General features: G+C 36.9%; 1 protein-coding gene across 6 annotated transcripts in view; it reads left to right on the forward strand.

Moving 5' to 3' along the window:
- LOC144968978 (protein yippee-like 1) overlaps positions 1 to 25000 on the forward strand; it is a 110526-nt gene that overhangs the window by 43263 nt on the left and 42263 nt on the right. For all 6 annotated transcript variants that reach the window (XM_078907885.1, XM_078907886.1, XM_078907888.1 and 3 more), the window contains one exon: positions 23558 to 25000. This exon is cut by the window's right edge and continues 76 nt beyond it. In XM_078907885.1, coding sequence (XP_078764011.1) covers positions 24972 to 25000 — 29 coding nt within the window. In that variant the 5' untranslated portion in view covers positions 23558 to 24971. The remainder of the gene's footprint in view (positions 1 to 23557) is intronic.

Here is a 25000-nt window from a genome sequence, read left to right on the forward strand (position 1 = left end):
ATAATTTTCCTCCTTTTCCCCTTTTTGTCACCACCAGCACTGATTATTATTAAATTTAATGCAATCATGTTCACTGATAAAATACCGTCTAATACCGTCTTCAGAAGATCGGTTACATATTTATAGTCTTGTCGTACTTTGTCATTTTGTATTTTTTTTTTTTTTTTTTTTGGTTTGGTCTGCTGTTAACATGGACAGAATTTTTTTTTGTGAACATGGCAACCGTGATAAATTAATACTAGAGTTCTGTATCAGAAGTTGTAGCAATCTAGTGATTTAAACGTTAAAAATAGACATTCGGAACAATGAGAATTGGACGGCCGCGTTGGCACGACGCATTCAACCGTTTAATTTGTTCGCCACACTGTGCTGGATGGAGTGTCATTGGGTTTTTTGTTTTGTTGCATGGCAAGGAGGTAGACCAGATGTAATGAGGAGATAAAAATAGATTCATTGCCCTGATTTTTCTGGTATTGTTGGTAAGAATAAGGGATCCGTGTTGTGATTTCCAAGATAAAGGACACTTTCAATTTATCCGTGACTGTGGAAATGTAAGTTACGTAATTAAGTATAATTTATGGGGTGTAAAACCATTTTTAGTGTTTGTATTTTTATTTTTTTTCTTATATCAGGAACATCGGGTTGAAAAAAATTAGCACATTTTACAGGAATGACATATAGTGAAACGACAAATGTCTTAATTTAAGCAACAGTGAAATGACAAATGTCTTAATTTAAGCAACAGTGAAATGACAAATGTCTTAATTGAAGGATTTTGCTGTTTACTACGACATTGGTGTCCGTTTTTTTTTTTATTATTAGGGTTTTGAATTTGTAGGTTTTCTAAAATACAGTTTCTTTCGATTCTTTGCTTTATAAATTCCTCCTCCATCCTCCTCTTCTCCTCCTCGTTGTTGTTGTCGTCGTTGTTGTTTGTGTTGTTGTTGTTGTTGTTGTTGTTGTTGTTGTTGTTGTTGTTCTTCTTCTTCTTCTTCTTCTTCTTCTTCTTCTTCTTCTTCTTCTTCTTCTTCTTCTTCTTCTTCTTCTTCTTCTTCTTCTTCTTCTTCTTCTTCTTCTTCTTCTCCCCAATTGAATTTAGGACTATAATGAAGGCTGTTTTGATTCTCAGGTTAAAGAAAACTTGTTGATAATTGGGGGGGGGGGGGGGTCATATTAATCTATCGATTTAATAACAAGTAAAAGCTGTGTGGCCCAACGTGAGCAGAACGCATTTTGTCAGAATACGTCAGAATTATAGATTATACTAGACACTTGGTGCTTTCGTCAATCTACCCCATCACTCTCAGACGTCATGAGTGACGAAAGCAGGTGTGAAAATTATCTCAATGTTTTTGTTTGAAACGCTCGTTCTTTTCAAATTTATCACTTTGATGTAAGGAGCTATTATAATATCGAAGTGGCTAGCCGTACTTAAGGACGCCTAGACTCGCAGGCTATCCGTCATTAAGTACGACTAGCCTTTTCCTTATAATATTTGGATTTCATCTGGGTTACAATTATTGATTACATTACCTTCAACCATTAGTTAAGTTTTTATTTTTTATTTTTTAAAAAATTTGTCTTGGTTGTCCTGGTTTTGTTCAAAGTAATTTTTAAGGGCTTTTGTTCGTTTGTTTGTGTGTGTGTGTGTGTGTGTGTGTGTGTGTGAGTGTGTGTGTGTGTGTTTGCCTTGTCATAATAAACGACAATGTTATAATGAAATCCCCAAGGCGAGTTACCCAGCAAAAACGATTACGTGCAGAAACTTCTGCTTTTTAAAAATGTTTTTGTTTTATTTATATTTTGTTTCTTTTTTTTCTTTCTTCCTTTTAAACTTGTCATAATTTTTTTAGAAGTTTTCAAGTAGAATTTATAAGTTCATGAAGTTTTAGAACTTCCCATTTTCCGTGTCGTGAAGAGGAAAAGAAATATTACAAAATAAATGAATTAATAAATAAATAGATACATAAGTGAAATAATATCTATTAAATAAGTGAATAAATAATTAAGTATGGATAATTAAGTAAATAAAATGCAATATAGAACATTGCCGCCTGCATCAGATTAGTGGAAGTTCGTTTACGCTTCTCGGAGGTGTTGAAATCCCGTTTTACACCAGCATCAAAATAATTCTTAGGTAAATGGGTGGAAACTATTTAAACGCGCTGTTATAATTCAAAATTATTAGATTAAAGTTCTATGTTATGAAGTCAAACAAAAAAATATGGCACGATAATTATTTGCAATCCTTTCGTTTTTATTCGAAATCCTTCTTTTTCTAATCATTGTTTGTTTTTGAATGATCCACCATTCTGTTAAAGACGCAAGTTGATTTTCTATCTCTCTCTCTCTCTCTCTCTCTCTCTCTCTCTCTCTCTCTCTCTCTCTCTCTCTCTCTATCTCTCTCTCTATCTCTATCTATCTCTCTCTCTCTCTCTCTCTCTCTCTCTCTCTCTCTCTCTCCCCCCCTCCCCCCCCCCCCCCCCCCCTTATACTTATAACGTTTAAATCAAAATGGGTCACTTGCATGACCCTCTATAATAATAGAGGTCTATGGTTACGAGCCAATAGCAACTTGAAGGACGAGACGTGACACTTAGCACTTTATTTACTAGATGGATGTGACTTTACCCCCATGCGGATTATATGACTTTAACTTTAAGGTCTATCTCAAATGTCTCAAATTTCTCTAAAAGAAACGCGATCAAACAACCCGTTCGATTCTTTCTCTTCTTAATCCTCTTCGGGCCTTCAGGCACATAGGGCATCCACCAGACATCTCCATTTTTTGCAATCGGCTGCTTTTGCGGTGGCTGTATTCCAGGACATGCCTGCTTCCTTTAATTCTTTCTCCATGGTCCTTCGCCAGGTTTCTTTGGGTCTTCCCCGCTTTCTCTTCCCATCTTCTGTCCAGTATGGGCTGTCTTGGGAAGTGACCCTTTTTCCATTCTGGCCACATGACCCAGTCAACGCCATCTTCTTCTTTTTATTTGGCTTTCAATACAAGTGCTTCGATTCTTTCGGTATTCTCGATTTTTTCTCTATAACCATTTTCTTTCTAAGAGGATCGAAATAAACTAACCGTTTAAGTAGTGGATATTATAATCCATCTTTGGCAAGGCTTCCAATCTTCTTATAGATGATATTAAAACTATTTATCATCTCCCGTGCGATAGAACATTATGGGAGACACTCACACTTACACTCGTAAAAATACACATACTCACTCGCACACACTCACGCGCATTTCATACCAGACATTCTCAGCAATATTGATTTCATTAATTAAGCCTATGTATGCATACATCAACTTCGTGTATTAAAGAAGTTGGTGCATAAAAGAAGTTGGTGCATAATACCGAGTCTAATTTTAACGCATTTTTGTTTAAAGATTGTAACGCGCATTGACAATGGTGAATACTTTGAAAAATGCATTATCTATCAATCTATCTATCTATCTATCTATCTATCTATCTATCTATCTATCTATCTATCTATCTATCTATCTATCTATCTATCTATCTATCTATCTATCTATCTATCTATCTATCTATCTATGAATCGACTCGAATTCATTCCATGTGTATTGATTGAACTGCATAGTTTTCACTTCCCCGCCGCTCTTTTCACACTCTTGGGCCACATGTATACCAAATGCTGCATGTTCGTCTCATTTGTAATTTAAATGGGAATCGTTTATATGTCCACAGTCTGTCAATGTTTTCCGTATATAAATCCCATTGATCAACCACTCACCCCTGCTCTCTTAACCACATCGAAAATAATCACACCCCCCCCCTTCTTTTTCTTTCTTTTTTTTTTTTTAATGTCTTATCACTTTTTCTTGACCCAGCTACTTATTCATAATTGTTTATTTGTGACCCATCGTCTCAAAACGGTATTATGTCGGGATGAACCAGATGCTAAAAAAGTCAATTTAAAGATATATGGGTCAATATTTTGAATTGTTGGTATTCAGCGCACTAAATTATAACATTCATTCTCATCTATAAAACATATAAACTCAACGCAAGTTAGAGATTTCTGGCTATAAATTCAATTTTCAGCATCTTTATCATCCCGACATAATACCATTTTGAGGCGAGGGGTCACAATTGTGCACATACAGTCTGCTTCTTTATCTTTCCGCGCCTTCATTCAAAGCCTGAGATCAACTTGACCTGAACATTATTTAGAATGTCGATAAGGGATTTGGATGAATGCTTTTTTTCGTTTTAAAAAGATCGAATATCAGAATGTTTTTGATTTCCTTAATAGCAAGCACTTTAAAAGGTCAAGGTCATCACGTAGAGAAAAAAGAAAATCTTCGAAGAGCAGTGCACAGAAACCTCAATGGAGTGGAAAACTACATATAATACATATACGTATGGTATTAGTTGTCATAGTTCATGGTCGCTTTTTTTGTATTCACGTGAATGTAAGTCGAGTGCATAATATTTAACAGTTAATGTATTTTTAACCCCTCCCCCCAAAAAAAAAAAAAACAACAAAAAAAAAAACAACAAAAAAACAAACAAACAAAAAACAAACAAAAAACCCCCAAAAAAACAAACAAACAAATCAAAAAACAAAACAAGACAAACAAGTAAAACGAGCTAAAAAAAAACCAGTGAAAAAAAAAACAAAAAAAAACAACAAAAACCAACAAACAAACAAAAAAGCCCCAGATTGGAGCATGGGCGTCCACCATAGACTTCCGTATATATCAGTCACTGGTCGCCTTCTTTGCTGCTCGGGATATCTATATATTTATTAAGGTGGTGGAGAATAAATCCTAATTATAGGTTTTGGTGACGTATGTTGTAAGGAGATTATTCATGTGGGGTCTTGGATTAGGTGGATATATGTATGTATTATGGTTGTCGCAATTAGTGGTTTTCCTCTTGATAACAGACTTCATGCTGTTTGATTTCTGCAATAGGGAATGAGATTAGCGGAAGAGTAGCGTCCCTTGATTGGACGTCACCGGCCGAAAAGTTATTAGAGAGAGAACGTCATGTTGGTTGTGCGCATGCGTCTCGACACTTCACCGAAAGCGAGGACGAGAGAGACGCATGCGCAAAACCATTTTGATGTTCTCTCTGTAAGGTGATGTCCAAAAACAAAAAAACAAAACAAAACAACCTATACTTGCCAAACAAATCATCGTCTTTATCATCATCATCATCATCATCATCATCATCATCATCATCATCATCATCATCATCATCATCATCATCATCATCATCATCATCATCATCATCATCATCATCAACATTTGTTTTCACACCAGCCTGACTGACCTATTTCAGTGTTTTGAATCAAACTGTAACTGTATATTGAACGAACTTTTAATCTATCTACACACGGCCTTGGCTCTTCAATACCACATTGAGTTGATATTTGCTTTTAATCTCGCCACCTCGCTACGGCAATGTTTCTATTTCACGTGGCAATTGATTTAGTTAGTGTATGCTGCTGCTGCTGCTGGTGCTGCTGCTATCCATGGTGCTGGTGCTGCTGCCATCCATGGTGCTGGTGCTGCTGCAAAATTACATTGTTTGTATGGACGTCTGGACGGGGAAAATGCATGAGACAAAATACTAATGCAAACAGTAAATATTGCCACTCGATCCATTTCCAAATTGACTCTCTCTCTTTCTATCTCTCTCTCTCTCTCTCTCTTTATCTCTCTCTCTAGTCTCTCTCTCTTTCCCTCTCTTTCTCTCTCTCTCTTTCTCTCTTTCTTTCTCTCTCTCTCCTCTCTCTCTCTCTCTCTCCCTCTCTCTCTCTCTCTTTCTCTCTCTCTCTCTCTCTCTTTCTCTCTCTCCCCCTCTCTCTTTCTCTCTCTCTTTCTCTCTCTCTCTCTCTCTTTCTCTCTCTCTTTCTCTCTCTCTGTCTCTCTCTCTTTCTCTCTCTCTCTCTCTCTTTCTCTTTTCTCTCTCTCTCTCTCTCTCCCTCACTCTCTCTCTCTCTCTCTCTTTCTCTATCTTTTCTATCTATCTGTATTTCTATATCTATCTATCTATCTATCTATCTATCTATCTATCTATCTATCTATCTATCTATCTATCTATCTATCTATCTATCTATCTATCTATCTATCTATCTATCTATCTTCTGTATCTATCTATCTATCTATCTATCTATCTATCTATCTATCTATCTATCTATCTATCTATCTATCTATCTATCTATCTATCTATCTATCTATCTATCGATCTATAACTGTCGATCTCTCGATTTATTTTCATTTCTTTCTCTATTGCTGTGTATCACTACCGCTCTCATCCTATTTCACAAGTGTTTTTTGTTTTTTAAATTAAAAACTATCATATATTCTTTCTTTCCCTACCTGACATATGTGAGACTTGTGGTGTGCCTTATGTTGTTGTAATTAGAGACATAGAACTTTTCCTCCTTCTTCTTTTATTTTCTTTTTGTTAACACATTGCCTATCATTATTATTATTATTATTATTATTATTATTATTATTATTATTATTATTATTATTATTATTATTATTTATTGTTATTATTATTATTATTATTATTATTATTATCATCATCATCATCATCATCATCATCATCATCATCATCATCATCATCATCATCATCATCATCATCATCATCATCATCATCATCATCATTATTATTATTATTATTATTATTATTATTATTATTATTTTATTTGCTTACGTCAAACCGACATTTTGTTTAATATCCGTTTTTACCCGTTTAAAACGAATTAACCGACTGCAATATTCATTGACATTTTAAAATATATGGATAATATGCGCATGTCCCAGACAGAATACTCGACCCCAGTGCCACTCAGGTAATCTGTGTGTAATGCCAATGGGTTAATGAGGCCCGATGAGGCCCGGCCATGACCGGGACTTTCACCTTTTACGAACAGCAGCTGCTCTTTGAAATGGCGAGCGAGCTATCATCGGCCGTCCTTTCCTCAGGGTTTCATCGTTAAGTTATAGATAGTATGCAGATGACGTAAATCAGGCCTTTGTTATTGTTTTTGCCATCCCCGTTTGTGAGTTGTTCTCACTAAACTGTATTAACCAGACTATAAAAGTTCATGGTTACACAGAGTTTGTGTGTTGGTCCGTTATACTTCCGGATGGCAATGTTGTGAACTCCTTGGCCAAGCGCATTCTATCTATAGCCTGACACTGAAACCCAAAAAAAGACTGGCATTTTGACGTTATTATTTGGGGTTTTTTTTCACCGCCTAGTGAGTTGTCGTTAGTAGAGCTCATGGAAACAAGTGGTCTCATTGATTGAACTATTGAATACAACTCTCGATTTGTTTTCTTTTGTGGCCAAAGACTGGCATTTTGACGTCATTTTTTTGGTCATTGTCAGGCTATAAGTTAACAATGGCTACGGTTTAATACGGTTTCTTTCTTTAAATAATGTATAGAGCTAGTGGAACTGAATTTTATCACGATTCATGCTGCTTTAGAATCTATTGCTACCATTTGGATCGGACGCTAATCTGTTATTACAAAGTACTTTCCGCTAGATCTAATCTATTCAGCTATCCAGTCAATGCTGAATGGCTCTTCCCGATGACCTATAATCAACGTTATTGGCTTGACTACGCATCCAGTTTTCTCTCACACACACTCACACACACACACACACACACACACACACACACACTCTCTCTCTTTCTCTCTCTCTCTCTCTCTCTCTCTCTCTCTTTCTCTCTCTCCCCCTCTCTCTTTCCTTCTTCTCAAATTCCGCTAATGCTCGCTGTAATCGGGTAGCCGGGTCTGGTTCTGACGGCCAGTGCTCTGTTCCAGTTTTCCGTTTCTTATGGGATCTTTATCACTTTAAAAAACAAAGAACCACCCCCCCCCTAAACAAAAAAAAAACAAAAACAAAAAAAAAAAAACAAAAAACAAAAAAAAAAAACAACCCAACATAATAAACAACAATCACCACCCACCCCCGCCTTTTAACACCTTAAATTTATTATCTATCGATGGAATTTAAAAATATCGATTTATCATGAAATAAATAAATGTTTTCTGGCGAATGAAAATGAAAAGAAGCGTTTTGTCGTTGTACGGGCAGTACGGGCCTCTTGGCTATGGACAACAACAACACATTACTTTGAATTGCGAGTTCAGTTGTCGCATGTTCTCTTGACGTTTCCTCCTCTTCTCCAACCACTCTCCATCCACAGAAGGGAAGGCCCATCTGGCATTGATTTTCTAATTAAATTATACACAATTTTACCTCACTTCGGCATCTGTCAAATTGTTGAATTTTATCACGTGTTTTTTTTTCCTCTTCTGGCTTTTTTTGTTGTTGTTGTTGTTTCTTTCGATTTATTTGAGTAAATTTGTAAATTTAATTTTAAATTTTGTCGAGGGTTGGAAAGAGGTTTAATTCTTTTATTCGCATCTTTTTCAAATCGATGTTGCCTTTAGAATCTCTTATGAACTTCAGTGAATTCGTTTCCAAGATCATATTTTTCATATATTAATTCATCATCATCCATCGTGGCTTGTAGTACTCTTGAGTACGTTGCCGGCGGTCAGTTGTCTCCACGAATCACGATCCTCTGCGGTGCGCATGAAATCTGTCTTGCTTTTTAAGTCACATTTGGCCATTTTATATTAATTATACATGTTATTTCCGCTATCCGATCCACCTGCTTGCGGGGAGTTTTATACCATTCATATATTTACATATTCATTTCAAGGGCAGATGATATGTCATTCGAGAGTATTGTAAAAGAGTCCAGCCTTTTCATATTTATTAGGCGTATGCTAAACTAAAGATTTTTAGTGCTTGTGAATTAATTTTTAAAGGGTTTTTCAGAGTGCGTTTCCGAATTATATAATCTATATAACTATAATATCCCCTGATATCTCTATTCCGAATCACTAGAGAGGGAGTCATATTTCGTATTTATGCCGATTGTCCTTATCAAACAAATATAAAGAACAGATGGTTGGTACACTACTCGCGAACTTCATTATTTTGTGTTCACCATTCTTTCTTTGTTTGACGATGACTTTAAATATGTTTGTTCGCGTGCGTTGTTGTCTTATGGTATGAGACACTCCGTCGGAGCTGGAGGCGCCTGGAGTGGAGTCCCGCTTAAAAGGCTCTTTACTCACATTCTCTCACAGTTATCATGTGTTGGATGAGTACCTGGTTAGTATCAGCATTTTGTCACTTCCCTGTCGAAAGAAAGTAAATTGTAAGTGCCCTTACAGGCGCCGTGCCATTTCGTATTGATGTTATGTGTTTAGGTAAAATACTCACAACATCCACCAGCCAATTTAAACCTACCGACACACAAAACCGTTGTGTAACCTTTAACGTTTATTGTCCGGTGGATATAATTTATTGAGAACGTATCATTAACTGGCTGTCTAAAAGTAATAACGTTGAGTTGACTGTCATCAACTTCGTTCCTTGTTAGGTGTTGCTCGTGGCTTGGGGCCCCTTACAAAGCGCTTTTAGCACATATATAAAATCCGCTATTTCAAGGCTGTTTTCTGCAGTGTGGGCTCCAGGCCCCTCAGTAGTTTCAATACATCTTCAAAAATCATTAGAAACAGTCTGGTTGCAAGAGATTAGTTCTTTAACACTTTTGTTCCTTTTTATAGTATGATTTGTATGTTAATAACTCTACCTCGTATACCAATTCCGAATGGGGTACAATTGAATAGAATCACGTGACTCGTCAGTTCATGCCCAACTCTTTAACAGGCCGGATTTGTTTTGTTTTTTTTTGTTTTGAAATTTTTAACATTCATTATTCGATTTGGATTACTATAATTTCATTGTGATATTGTTTGGTTGTATTTCATTGGACTATATTATAGACACGTTCTTTGCTTTAGTTTCAAACGGTGTATACATCATCGCCTGTTATATTATTATATCCTTGTTGTCCTTTGTTGTGACCGGGACAATTGAGGAGGACATAATTGGTCCTTTATCCTCTACCCATGAGAGGGGGAAGCTTTCTTGTCCAAAAGAGTCTTCTACCCATGAGAAGGGGAAGCTTTCTTGTCCAAAAGAGTCTTCTACCCATGAGAAGGGGAAGCTTTCTTGTCTAAAAGAGTCTTTTACCGAGAGAGGGGGAGCTTTCTTGTCCAAAAGTCTTCTACCTAAGAGAGGGGAAAGCTTTCTTGTCCAAAAGAGTCTTCTACCCATGAGAAGGGGAAGTTTTCTTGTCCAAAAGAGTCTTCTACCCATGAGAAGGGGAAGCTTTCTTGTCCAAAAGAGTCTTCTACCCATGAGAAAGGGAAGCTTTCTTGTCCAAAAGAGTCCTCTACCCATGAGAAGGGGAAGCTTTCTTGTCTAAAAGAGTCTTTTACCCATGAGAAGGGGAAGCTTTCTTGTCTAAAAGAGTCTTTTACCCATGAGAAAGGGAAGCTTTCTTGTCCAAAAGAGTCTTCTACCCATGAGAAGGGGAAGCTTTCTTGTCCAAAAGAAATAGAGGACAAAAAGGGATATTCAAATAAGGAGATTAAAAAAAGGCAATGAGTTATTTCACAATAGAAAAGAAAAAGAATTGAAGGTGAAGCCATATATTTTACCAGTATTGTCATTAAGGGGGCCATATTGCTCCACTTTATTTATAATAAAATGTGCGTTTGCGGAAGCCGCGAAATGTTTCTCCTTTCTAAAAATTCTGCCTATGACTCTATGATAAAAGCCCTACTTTTGTTTTAACAGTTTTCTGAAGAATGTTGTAAGGCTATATCGAAACGATCAGACCATTAGGACGTAGCAGATAGTCAACTCGAAATTCAGAATGCAATGCTACCCTACCCCGACAAAACACGTCTTTTTGTTTCATTAAGACTAGGAAACGTTAACTTTAGATATCGATCGATTAAGATGACCCTAACATGTCAAAATGGCTCAGCCTAGAGGCTTCTTTGAAGTGTCAAGTTGAGCAGCTTTATGGGTCAATTTGATAGATGGATATTTGAAGTTAAAAAAAAGTGTTATGGCCATTAGATTAATGATTAAAGAAAAAATGGTTTTGTCAGAGCAGGACAGAATGTGGCAAGTCTTAATTTCTTTATTTTTATTATTTTTTATTTTTTTTTCTTCTCACTCTCAATGCCTTAGCTAGGTTGGACTGTATCCAATATTTGGCACCAATTTGCCAAGGTGAAATTCTTTCAACCCGCAATGTTTTCAAACAATAGGCTTAAAACAAAAAACAAACAAAGAACAGAGGCAAAGAACCAACAAAAACATGCATGTGTGCTGTGGCACGTTCAAAGTTACATCAATGAAAATCCATTATCGAAAGACATTCGTTTCTGTCGGAAGAGAGATAGAAGGAAGAATGAAAATGAAAGATAAAAGAATTAAGTCCCCTCTGTGATAAGATAGATGTATATATATATATATATATATATATATATATATATATATATATATATATATATATATATATATATATATATATATACTTGTGTTAAACTATTACTGTTTACAGTTTGTTAGATCGAATGAGGTCAAAATCGGATCTCACTTAAAGTTGGAAAAATTACATAAATTATATTTCGTCAAATGCGTTTCATCTATATTATTAATTTACTTATGTTTCATAAGAAAATGTCTGTGGGACGCAGGGTCACACTTCCATCCACTGATAAAACACATTATTATTGTGACCAGATTTTGTTTTGTTTTGTAATTTCTACTTCCGATCAATGAAAATGGTCTTGCAAATTCACAAACATTCCTTAGCCGGATACATGTCAGAAGACTTTATAATATAATAATAATCTCACAAGTTGCGACTCATTTTGCCATCGATATTTGAAGTAAAAGTGTTCTGTCCAGGAAAGAAGGGAGAGTTATTTTTCCCTATTTTGTAACTTTCATTGTTGTTGTTGTTCGGGATTTTTGTTTTGTTTTGTTTACACCATAGAATGTTTACATAACGGCCTATTAACGCGCTCCTGAATTTTTTATAAGCTGAAAAAAAAAATATATATGTCTATCAGCGAGATCAGGAATAAAGTTCTCTAGCCAAAATGTGAATTTTTTTGTTTTTGTTTTTGTTTTTTTCCCTTTTTGTTTTGTCTTTGTCAGTATATATTGGCATGCTTTGCTTACGTAATGGTGATAGAAATAATCAGCCTCTCTCTCTATTGGATACGAAGTGTTTTGGTTTAGATCCCGTGTGGATTACATTATTCAAGGCAGCCTGTTGACGTCAGATCGACTACAAGGTTAAATCACACCTGTTGTCTGGGTTCCCCTCAAAGCTATCGGTGCATCGAACATTCGCTCGTTGATATCGGATCGGTCTACTCCATGATTACGATATTGATATGGGTTTTGCAGAAAATGAAAATCGATTCTCTGGAGGTTGGTGTTTTACAGTATATATATATATATATATATATATATATATATATATATATATATATATATATATATATATATATATATATATATAAACATTTGAAATATAATTAAGATAGTTTGACTTCTACAACGTTGTTATGATGAGAGCAACGCTCGATAACAAAGTCAAACTATCTTAATTATATTTCAAATGTTTATAAATAGCTCCTTTTATACTAAAGTTGAGCACTATTATTTCATGGTTTTTGTTTTATAATTTATTTTTATATATATATATATATATATATATATATATATATATATATATATATATATATATATATATATATATAAGATTGATTTTTGTTTTTAAAAACCAACAAAAGATTGAGTATCTAGATATCTTTATTTTTTTCCTCTCATTCTTTCATAAATTTTTTTAAATTTTATCTCTTTCCCTTCCTTTTTACATATACATTTCCGCCCCCCCCCCCTCTCTCTCTCTCTCTCTCTCTCTCTCTCTCTCTCTCTCTCTCTCTCTCTCCCTCTCCTCATTACCCTCGTTCTGTCCATGCTAATAAAGACGATGATGGATTTTGGAAGCCGGGTTGGAGGAGCTCGCCGTAGTTGCTAGCGTATACAATTTAAATAAAATTGAGCTCGCTCCAGCGCTGAGCTTGACATGCTTCTTCCTGGCTTAGCGATCTAATCTTTTGGAAGTGGTGCTTGATTCATACAAAAGGAGTGACAATGGTATGATCGTTTTTATGAACATGATTATGATGGTTGTTGTGGTGGTGTGGTGGTAGTAGTAGTAGTGGTAGTAGTAGTAGTAGTAGTAGTAGTAGTAGTAGTAGTAGTAGTAGTAGTAGTAGTAGTAGTAGTAGTAGTAGTAGTAGTAGTAGAAGGAGGAGGAGGAGGCGGATCATCATCACCACCACCAGCTTGGCTCTGCGGTACGGTCTTTGCTTTTTACCCAAAATGTACCGAGTTGGACTACCCGCCTCGCTGTGTGGCCTTGAGCAAGTCACCTCACCTTAGCTGTAGCTCACTATGCGGCGCTGCACCGCGGTTGACGCCTGGGTTATTCCAGTCCAGTCTTCCATTGGAACCGACCGTTAGACAAATTTCCTCGTTGGGATGAATAAAGGAATTTATTTATCGTCATCATCATCATGATCATGATGATGATGATGATGATGATGATGATGATGATCATCATCATCATCGTCATCGTCATCGTCATCATCATTATCATCATCATCATCATCATCATACTCGTCGTATTCATCATCATCGTATCATTATCATCTCATCAAGTTTCGTCGTCTTCAATATATATATAGATCTCGATGTCCCTATCTTCCCATAACGCAATTGCCTTTTTCATAATTCAATACTGAATTGGATGTCATTACTTTTCACTACCATCTCGCCTAACGGAACACGTAGCACCGATGGTAACGACAGTAACCCTATAGGGAATGAGATTAGCGGAAGAGTAGCGTCCCTTGATTGGACGTCTTCTTACAGAGAGAACGTCAATTTGGTTTTGAAGTGTCTCAAGCCGCTTTCACCGGAAGCGAGGACGAGAGACGCATGCGCACAACCAACATGACGTTCGCTCTCTAATAACTTTTCTTTCGGTGACGTCACAGACTATGGGTGACGTCCAATCAAGGGACGCTGCTCTTCCACTAATCTCATTCCCTATATCGGATGCCATAACATTGCCTTCTTAAGTACTGATTCTGTGGACACGGAGATGGAGATTCCGCGTAAATGATACACACGTCAGTCTTCAATATTCGGTTAAAACGGTGGGATTGAAAAAGACATTGATGAAAAATGACGATCTCACAAATTCTTCAAGCCAAGACTTCGAAGAAGTCTGCTCTTTGTACATTACTGGCTAGATTCTATATTGAGCTTTTATATAGCGCAATATCCACTTAACGTGCTCAAAGCGCTTTACAAGGGGTTCCTGACCAACAGCAACACATAATATGTAGGACGAGACATGACGCCTGTCAGGCGATATTACAATTTTTCGCTGTTAACGGCCAGGTACTCATTTTGCACCTGAGTACGGTGAGAGACTGTGAGTAAAGAGCCTTCTCCAAGGACTCAAGCGCCGAGCGAGGCTCGAACCCAGGACCTTCCGATCCGAAAGCGAGCGTCATACCACAAGACCACATAGCCACACGATGCTCTGAGCTGGGTGAACAAATGTATTGTTTACCTTCCATGAGCATCAGATCTCGTCGGCACGCTCGGATTCTAGCACGCTTTTTGGCTTCTCCCGAGAGCGTGTAAGAATCCGGCGAGTACTGTATTGAACTTGATAATTGGCGTTTTTTGTCATTTCTATTTAAATTTTGAGATCTTAAAAAAAAAGTAGAGGGACATAATCTTTTTCTTCTATTTTGCTTGCATAATTTTCTTGTCGCTGAAAGGATTAGTCATTGTCAACAACATGAAATAAATCGATTTTCACGATGGAAATGAGATTTAGAAGGTTGATTTCCTTCTTGATTATTTGCTTTTTTATAATTTTTATTTGGTATGGATTAGTTGTTTAATATATTTTCTTTCAGTTTATTTTTGGTCTTTTTTTTTTTCTTTTTTCAAAATGGTTGCTGTTAAAAGTTCAATCGATCTTTTATGACACATAAAATCCCATTATAAAAGTACGAATTGTGATAACGTTTGTTTGCATTTCTTTCTTATTGCTGTTCCTTTTAGATTAATTTTTTTTTTTTGTATTTGACATTAACAAATAAGGTAACCATGGTTTGAAATTAAACTATAATATTGATTGCATCAAAATAATTTTCCATTTTATATTTGTCTAAGAATACATCCCAAAAAGTTGAAAGAGAAGTTTAGTTTGCGCTATAAATTATGAATTTGAATTTTCATATACGCAGTCAAAAGCTTCAGTTTTGAAATGCCTCACGGCTGTTTATTCGGGATAGAACTGATGGGCCTCCCACTGACACATCGTCTTTTTACATATTGTGCATTAAAAATGTCACCGTTTTTACCTAAAATAAATAGATAAATAAATAATAAAACGGAATGGAAGCTTTGGTTTAACTTGTGAAGACAAATGTTGTGGACGTTTCGGGTTTTCCCCCCTTTGTCAACAAAACGTGATGAATGAAACAACAAAGACGAATGAGGGACACGCCAAAATAGCACCATCCTCTAATCTCTCATTCGTCTTTGGTGTATCTTTCATCGTGTTTTATTGACAAAGGGGAAACCCCAAACGTCCACGTCATATGTTACTATTGTTATTTATTTCTTCGAGCTTCAGGCAGCAATGTTTGCATTATACGTATTCTAAATTACTTATCAATTTGAATGATCTCCACCCGCCAAAAGTCTTAACTCACTCAACCCTAGCACCGACTATATCCGTAGTTTACCCGGGTTACTTTTACCCTATGCCTATTTATTATATTTTTCTGAGACAAATTATAGGCGTAGTATCAAAGCTAATGTTTTTAGTTTTTGCATGTTAATGGTAGTTGAATAAAACTATCTATGCACATGCTCATTTTTAATACATTTTTTTTTCCAAATTTGAAAAGTAGCAAAAATCTCCAGGATTGAGTGAATTAACTCCGTGACTACGTTAAAGTCGCCGGGACCTAATCATTGTTGGCAATTAATTTTAATCAACTGATAAATTGATGGATGATGTAAAAGTTTTCTTACCAAAATGTTAAATAAGACTTTTTTCAGCATGCCGTAAATTATGAATTACCAATATTAAAGGAATTCCAGCCTGTTGGTACCATATTTACGTGGTATTATTTCGCGTAGGCGGTGTGTTTGTGTATGAGCACAAGGGCAGGGGGCGTAGAGATCGATGGTGACATGACGATGATTTTGTTGGTGATGATATTGCTGGGTGGTGGTTGGTGGCGGTGGTGTTCATGTTCATGCCAGATCGGAAATTAACAACATGACATCGCCAGACAGCGGTGCTGGGGGAGATTTATGAACGATTTCAAAAGTTGTAATGATGTTTCCTGATGTGAACGGACGGAGTATGTAGGTTTAGTGGACCCTTTTTAATGGCGTAATTAATTTTGGCACATCATCGTTATCATCGTCATCGTCATCATCATCATCATCATCATCGTTATCATCATCATCATCATCATCATCATCATCATCATCATCATCGATTTGTTTCGATTGTGTGAATTTATTTGAGTTACCGTGCGCGTTGAAAAACTAAACACAACTTGCTTGTGAATTACCTCCCCCACTTTCCTCTTCCATTAAGTAACAATCAGCAACAATAAAAAGCAGACAACAACACGCACGCCACACACACACACACACACACACACACACACACACACACACACACACAATTTAACTCGCGATTTGTCTTCCATCCATAAGCGATCGTTCTAAGAATATTAATAGGATCGGTATTGTATAATCGTTGGACAAGGTTTTATTGACAGAAAGATAAAGTGAGTAAACGTGACTCATATATATATATATACAGGAACAACACAAAACAAACGACAAAGGCCGAAACGTCGTTTGTTTTGTGTTGTTCCCTTGTATATGAGTCACATTTACTCACTTTATCTTTCTATCCATCTTATTGGCTCGTGGTTAACTCACTCAACTCAATCCTAGAAAATTTTGTTACTTTTCAAAATTGGGGAAAAAAAAGTATTAAAATATTAAGCAGGTACATAGATCATTTTATTCAACTAAAATTAACATGTAAAAACTAAAAACATTAGCTTTGATACTACGCCTATAAGTTGTGTCAGAAAATTGTAATAAATAGGCATGGGGTAAAAGTAACCCGGGTAAACTACGGATATAGTCGGTGTTAGGGTTGAATGGGTTAAGCACCTCTAGTTTTTGACATGGTTTTAGAACTGTTTACTCGTGGTGCGTATCCAGGACTGGAACACCAATATTATGTCACTCCATATTTTTCCCTATTTTGGACCAGGGTTCAGTGAGCTGAGTGTACTTTCTGGTTATTAGTAGGTACAGGCCTTGTGGTCAGGAGCATAATGGAGATGAACTATTTTTAGATCTTTAATAGTCACGAAGAAGACGATAAGGGCTATGTAACGAAATGCTTCCGTGTAGGCGTCAGTTTACGACAGGATGTACGTCGTCGTAGTATTAGTTGTTGTTGTTATTGTAATCCCTCCGGAACAACCCTTCTTTTGTTGATACAGGTCGTATCAGATCATGCACCTATGGCCCGGAAGTTTGAATTAAACTACGTAGTGTGGGTGTTATTGTGAGAAAGGCATCAATCTTGTTTTCTCCGTAAACTTATAAGCAAAGTAGGATCCCTGTATTCTACGGGAGTGACTTTGTTATGGTATGGCTTGATTGATATCTCGTAACTATGGGGCTGACGAATTTATTTATCCTTGATATGAGGATGTCCGGTATCAGGATGGGTTGTTGTTGTCCATGATTATGGAATCTGGGGGAGTTTTAAGGAATTTCAGATGTTTACGGATATGACTAACATCCGTTTGTGTGGGTAGAATTTTGCTTCGTTTGCTTGATTTTTGCCTATAAATGCCAGAGTTTTGAGCAGTTTCTTCAGACCACTCAGCGGAGTCTTTTAGGCTCATTGTCTCAAAAGAGACCAGACAGCGGAGTCTTTTAGGCTCATAGTCTCTAAGCGATAACCACAGCTGAGTCTTTTAGGCTCATTTGTTTAACTCTTGTGTAGAGTTGGATTAAAGTCTTGTGTAGACTTTGTAGTGCTCAAAGTTCGAGCTGAAACACGTTTTGTGTTAACTCTTGTGTAGAGTGTGATTTAAGTCTTGTGTAGACTTTGTGGTGCTCAAAGTTTGAGCTGAATCAAGTTGTGTTATAACTCTTGTGTAGAGTTTGATTAGAGTCTTGTGTAGACTTAATTTGTGATTTCAATAATCTGTTCGGCTCTGTGAATGAGCCGTTGGAGGCTGGGCTTTAACAAGCCAACTTTAGGCTATACGCTCATAGCTTGACACTAATAGAAACTGAACATTTGCCTGTTTTATAAGTTACCTGTGAAGAACCATTTGCTTATTTTAATATCAGAACATTGAGAAACAATTGATCTGTTTATGAATACTGTGAAATCAGAACAATTTCAAGAAGAGACAAATTAACAATATTAGAACAACCTTACAGTTTTTGTTGAATATCAAGGACACTCTTTTGGCTTTCTTCTACACGTCTGGATTGTGTTTAGTTAGTTAGTTAATTATTAGTTGCCTGTATGACTGTGATGGTTGCAACCTATCTGTGAGATTGTCTGATGTGGTAGCGGTTTGGTAAAGTATTGATAATTAATTGATTTAATTATATATTTTCATATCGCTTTCATATCATATTCATCATCACACCATCTCCATCAATTTGTCATCCATCCATTTGATTTCATACTTATGACATCTATCATTTCATCTTCATATCTCATAATATCTTTGTTATATTGTAATAAAATATATCTTCATTTAGCTTCAAAACCTTTATCAACGTATTGTGTTTGGTTATTGATCGGTGTCGTAGCTTGAATATAGCACACATAAACAAGGTTGCAAACTGCGCTACATAAGCATACGGTTTACGTGCGCACTTTGTGACATAATTTGGTGTCAGAAGTGGGATTCTTATTGTTGTGCATTCAAGAGACATCGCGACCAAACAAGTGTTGAGACAGGTTAGGGAGTTGTTTGAAACTTGAGATAGATAATATCTTTGAGCTTAAAGCAAATTGGTATCCATTTAATGGTTATAAGACTGTCATTATACGCAAGGTGTAATACAAGTTATTCTGGTAATTTTCATTTGTTCGGTTCTAAGTTGTCAGTCATCTGACATAGTGATACGGATCACTGACTTAGCGCGTAAGCGGTACTCGCGCTGTAAAGCCTCCATTTTCCCCCCTCTCCCTTTTGTAAGGAACGAAGGTGGTTGTTGGGTTAATTTGATTCCGTGTAGGAATCTGGGTGAAGATATTTTGTTGATTCTAAGAGAGAATCTGGGTGAAGATATTTTGTTGATTCTAAGGAAGAATCTTGGTGAAGACATTTTGTTGATTCTGTGTAAGAATCTGGGTGAAGATATTTTGTTGATTCTGAGAGAGAATCTGGGTGAAGATATTTTGTTGATTCTAAGTAAGAATCTGGGTGAAGATATTTTGTTGATTCTAAGTAAGAATCTGGGTGAGGATGTTTTGTTGATTCTAAGAGAGAATCTGGGTGAAGATATTTTGTTGATTCTGAGAGAGAATCTGGGTGAAGACATTTTGTTGATTCTAAGAAAGAATCTGGGTGAAGATATTTTGTTGATTCTGAGAGAGAATCTGGGTGAAGACATTTTGTTGATTCTAAGAAAGAATCTGGGTGAAGATATTTTGTTGATTCTAAGAGAGAATCTGGGTGAAGATATTTTGTTGATTCTAAGAGAGAATCTGGGTGAAGATATTTTGTTGATTCTAAGAAAGAATCTGGGTGAAGATATTTTGTTGATTCTGAGAAAGAATCTGGGTGAAGTTATTTTGTTGATTCTGAGAAAGAATCTGGGTGAAGATAGTTTTTATGATTCCGTGTGGGGAATCTGGGTGAAGCTATTTTGTTGATTCCGTGTGGGGAATCTGGGTGAAGCTATTTTGTTGATTCCGTGTGGGGAATCTGGGTGAAGCGTTGGTTCCGTGTGAGGACCTGTATTAAATCAGTTGTTTTGACTCTAATATGCGTCTATATTAAGTCGATGTTTTGAGTTCTGTGTAGGAATCTGGGTGAAGCGTTGGTTCTGTGTTAGGACCTGGAGTAAATTTGTTTTGATTTTATATATTGAGTCTATATATATAGATCAATGTTGAATTCCGTGTAGGAATCGGTATTAATTGCCTGTTTTGAATCTGTTTTGGGATCTATATTGACCGCATATCGTTAATAAGGTTACTTGTAATACCACTTTATTCTACGTGAAAGTAACATTTACGGCAACAGTGTTGATAAACATATTGAAGTTGTTTATTTGAATTTGAATTGGTTCGATTAATTGTCTTAGAGATGGATGTGGAAAGATTAATTAAACTTGGAGAAAAATTGGAGTTAAGGGGTGAAGATCTCCGTGCTTGGGTGACAGCCCAGTTACAAGAAGATGAAGAGAGAAAAGAGAAGGAGAGAGAACGTGCCAAAGAAGAGGAGGAGATAAGCAGAGCACGAGCTCAAAGACAAGAAGCTCTGATGGAGAAAGAGCTTGAACTGCTTAGGTTAAAGTCGGAGTGTCAGGCTTCCTCCAACAACGACAGTATGACAAGTGACATTCGATCATTTACTCATGCTCCCACTGTTAAGAGTCCTCGACTTCCATGTTTTGACGAAAACAAGGATCATGAACCACCGAAATGCATGACACACGGCAAGGTGGAGTTGAAGTGTGGATGTGTGATGCCGATGTTGTCTGTTGAAGGAAGGGACAACCATGAGCCCAAATAATTGTCGAGATCGATGTGATCTTGAGGCATTTCGATGATCTAACTAAATGTTGTACCAAATTTAGTCTTAGGGGGGAGATATGTAACGAAATGCTTCCGTGTAGGCGTCAGTTTACGACAGGATGTACGTCGTCGTAGTATTAGTTGTTGTTGTTATTGTAATCCCTCCGGAACAACCCTTCTTTTGTTGATACAGGTCGTATCAGATCATGCACCTATGGCCCGGAAGTTTGAATTAAACTACGTAGTGTGGGTGTTATTGTGAGAAAGGCATCAATCTTGTTTTCTCCGTAAACTTATAAGCAAAGTAGGATCCCTGTATTCTACGGGAGTGACTTTGTTATGGTATGGCTTGATTGATATCTCGTAACTATGGGGCTGACGAATTTATTTATCCTTGATATGAGGATGTCCGGTATCAGGATGGGTTGTTGTTGTCCATGATTATGGAATCTGGGGGAGTTTTAAGGAATTTCAGATGTTTACGGATATGACTAACATCCGTTTGTGTGGGTAGAATTTTGCTTCGTTTGCTTGATTTTTGCCTATAAATGCCAGAGTTTTGAGCAGTTTCTTCAGACCACTCAGCGGAGTCTTTTAGGCTCATTGTCTCAAAAGAGACCAGACAGCGGAGTCTTTTAGGCTCATAGTCTCTAAGCGATAACCACAGCGGAGTCTTTTAGGCTCATTTGTTTAACTCTTGTGTAGAGTTGGATTAAAGTCTTGTGTAGACTTTGTAGTGCTCAAAGTTCGAGCTGAAACACGTTTTGTGTTAACTCTTGTGTAGAGTGTGATTTAAGTCTTGTGTAGACTTTGTGGTGCTCAAAGTTTGAGCTGAATCAAGTTGTGTTATAACTCTTGTGTAGAGTTTGATTAGAGTCTTGTGTAGACTTAATTTGTGATTTCAATAATCTGTTCGGCTCTGTGAATGAGCCGTTGGAGGCTGGGCTTTAACAAGCCAACTTTAGGCTATACGCTCATAGCTTGACACTAATAGAAACTGAACATTTGCCTGTTTTATAAGTTACCTGTGAAGAACCATTTGCTTATTTTAATATCAGAACATTGAGAAACAATTGATCTGTTTATGAATACTGTGAAATCAGAACAATTTCAAGAAGAGACAAATTAACAATATTAGAACAACCTTACAGTTTTTGTTGAATATCAAGGACACTCTTTTGGCTTTCTTCTACACGTCTGGATTGTGTTTAGTTAGTTAGTTAATTATTAGTTGCCTGTATGACTGTGATGGTTGCAACCTATCTGTGAGATTGTCTGATGTGGTAGCGGTTTGGTAAAGTATTGATAATTAATTGATTTAATTATATATTTTCATATCGCTTTCATATCATATTCATCATCACACCATCTCCATCAATTTGTCATCCATCCATTTGATTTCATACTTATGACATCTATCATTTCATCTTCATATCTCATAATATCTTTGTTATATTGTAATAAAATATATCTTCATTTAGCTTCAAAACCTTTATCAACGTATTGTGTTTGGTTATTGATCGGTGTCGTAGCTTGAATATAGCACACATAAACAAGGTTGCAAACTGCGCTACATAAGCATACGGTTTACGTGCGCACTTTGTGACAGGCTATGCTGATGTTTCTCTTGCTGTTGCTTCTGATGATGATGATGATGATGATGATGATGATGATGATGATGATGATGATGAAAGTCATTGTGATGGTGATGATGCTGCTGCTGATGATGATGGTGAAGATTGCGCGGTACTTATTATTATTATTATTATTATTATTATTATTATTATTATTATTATTATTATTATTATTATTATTATTATTATTATTATTATTATTATTATTATTATTATTTCTGAATTAGGATTCCTATTGTTCAGTTGGTAGAGCACTCGTTTATGTTGCAATCGAGACATCTCCCTGACATCTCTGTCCACCCAACAGGTGGTTAAGTTATCAAGCGATTAGTCCTTTTTGACAGACTGGTTCCTGACTAAAAGGTAGCAAGCATTGCGATTGTTATAGTTAGTTTAACGCTATAAAGACCGGGAAAAAACCTGTGCTCCATGGGTCTTATGGCTGTGAGGGACTACTTTTTTTTCACAATGTACCATCAGGAAATACATAGGGTTGCTACTGGGCCGTGATCAATTGTGAAATTGAGACAATACTGAATGTCGCTTCATGGCTGTTGGGCACCGATCCATATAAAACTAATAAATAGAGGTGCCTAAATGAGTCAATAAAATGGAGAGTAAATGGGGAGTAAATCTGACTCATGAACGAACAACACAAATTTTCGCCTATATTATTATGACAATCTAATATAAATATATATGTATTCTGTGTTTACTTGATAAAGGCCAAGGGCCGAAACGTCATTTGTTTTGTGTTGTTCGTTAATGAGTCAGATTTACTCCCTTTATCTTTATCTCCACCGATCAATACTTGGTGTGATTGAAGACGAGTCGACGCCGTATAGCTTGCCATTCCCTAAATGTCGTGACAACCGACACAGTATCCCTCAGCCAATCTAATTCTTCTTCTATCCATGTCACTCACCATCAACCATTATCGCTATTGTTATCGTCATCGTCGCTGTCCTTTGTTGTCATTATCGTTACTACCTCCCTCTCTGCTCACCATTTCCATCATCTTTTCTCTTCCATCTTTTTTTCTCTCACAGATTGGATCAATACCCGACAGGCACTACTAGCTCGGATACTGATAGCAAGGTAGTGGCATCACCACCGTTTGCCTGCTTAGTCTATAAGCGTCCGACACTTCTACCACTGCTTAGGAGATTGAAGGATTTCTGTGTATAGTGACATTGCTAGTGCATCCATTATTCCATAATATGTGCTGATCCCCGTCCAAGGCCAGTTCAAGCCGATTGATTCTTCATTATTGTTTCTACCATACATAATTTCATCCATTCATTTATCCACTTCTCAACCCGTCCTGACCTCGAGGAGCCGCTCGCTAAGCACGTGCTCAACCACTCATTCATCAGACGTTTGGTTCGTCCATGCACCAACCGTTCACTTGTAATTCTCAGCTCATTCACTTACCCAGTGGTTGCTGTAATTTACTACTATCGGCCTCACACCTGAGACCCGCAACCTGATCAATCCAAACCGAGTTCATAGATCAGAGGTCATTGGCAACCTTTCATCAGCACTTCGTGGTCCATCAACATCATCAATACATTAAAGGTGCAACAGACAGGAGGTGGATTCTATAGTAATAACGGTAGATAATAAATAGCTTTCTGATGATATTATAATAAGAGCATTCTCCCAAATACTCTTACTGTGTCATCGGAGTTTTGCAGTGTAATCGGATTTCTTCATAAGGAAAAAGATCAGAAGGTCCTTATAATGTTAACCTACTTTCACTGATCAAGTTCCGTCACGTTTGTTCTAATTCATATTCAAGGAATAGCTATTCTTTTTTTTCAATTTGAACGAGGAGGATCCGAAAGTCTTAACATATTTCAATGAAGTTATCACCAAAACCCTTCATAACAATAAAAACTCCAACGAGGATTTTTATCTGTGTGAATACGATATATCACTCGCCTGACGTCTTTTTGTGACCCACTTTCGTATTCGAAGTGGGAAAATAATAATAATAATAATAATATAATATTTAAAACCTCATAAGAATAAGGTTTTCACGAAAGCATTTGTCTACAAACAACGGTTGCTCTTGTGTATCCAGTCTATTACCAATACCCCCGTCGTAAACGACTGGTCCAAGGTTACGAGTTACTCCAGTCGTTAGAATCTACTCAATACCACTTCTACTATTTCCCAAGTCGTTGCCCGGTCGTGGATTCCCCAAGCCACTACGCTCCTGCAGCCGACCAGGACCTAGGCCCACCAGTGCGTTGCCGAGATTGTCCCTGCGTCTGGCACTTCTTTCTCTCGCCGCTCATCTCCCGCCTCGCCTGCACTTCCGGCTGCCGTAACAACGTATTGTTGAGACCAGCGCCTTCCCCTTCCAACAGTGCCGCCGTTCGATGTCTAAGGAACCCGGAGGGAGGCAGCAGCAGCAGCAGCAGCAACAACAACAACAGTATAATCAGCAGCAGCAACATGGTGAAGACATTTCAGGCCTACCTGCC

Source organism: Berghia stephanieae, chromosome 3 (genome assembly GCF_034508935.2).
Source record: "Berghia stephanieae isolate SIO BIC M18660-M18661 chromosome 3, UCSD_Bste_1.3, whole genome shotgun sequence".
In the NCBI taxonomy this organism is placed as follows: Eukaryota; Metazoa; Mollusca; class Gastropoda; order Nudibranchia; family Aeolidiidae; genus Berghia; species Berghia stephanieae.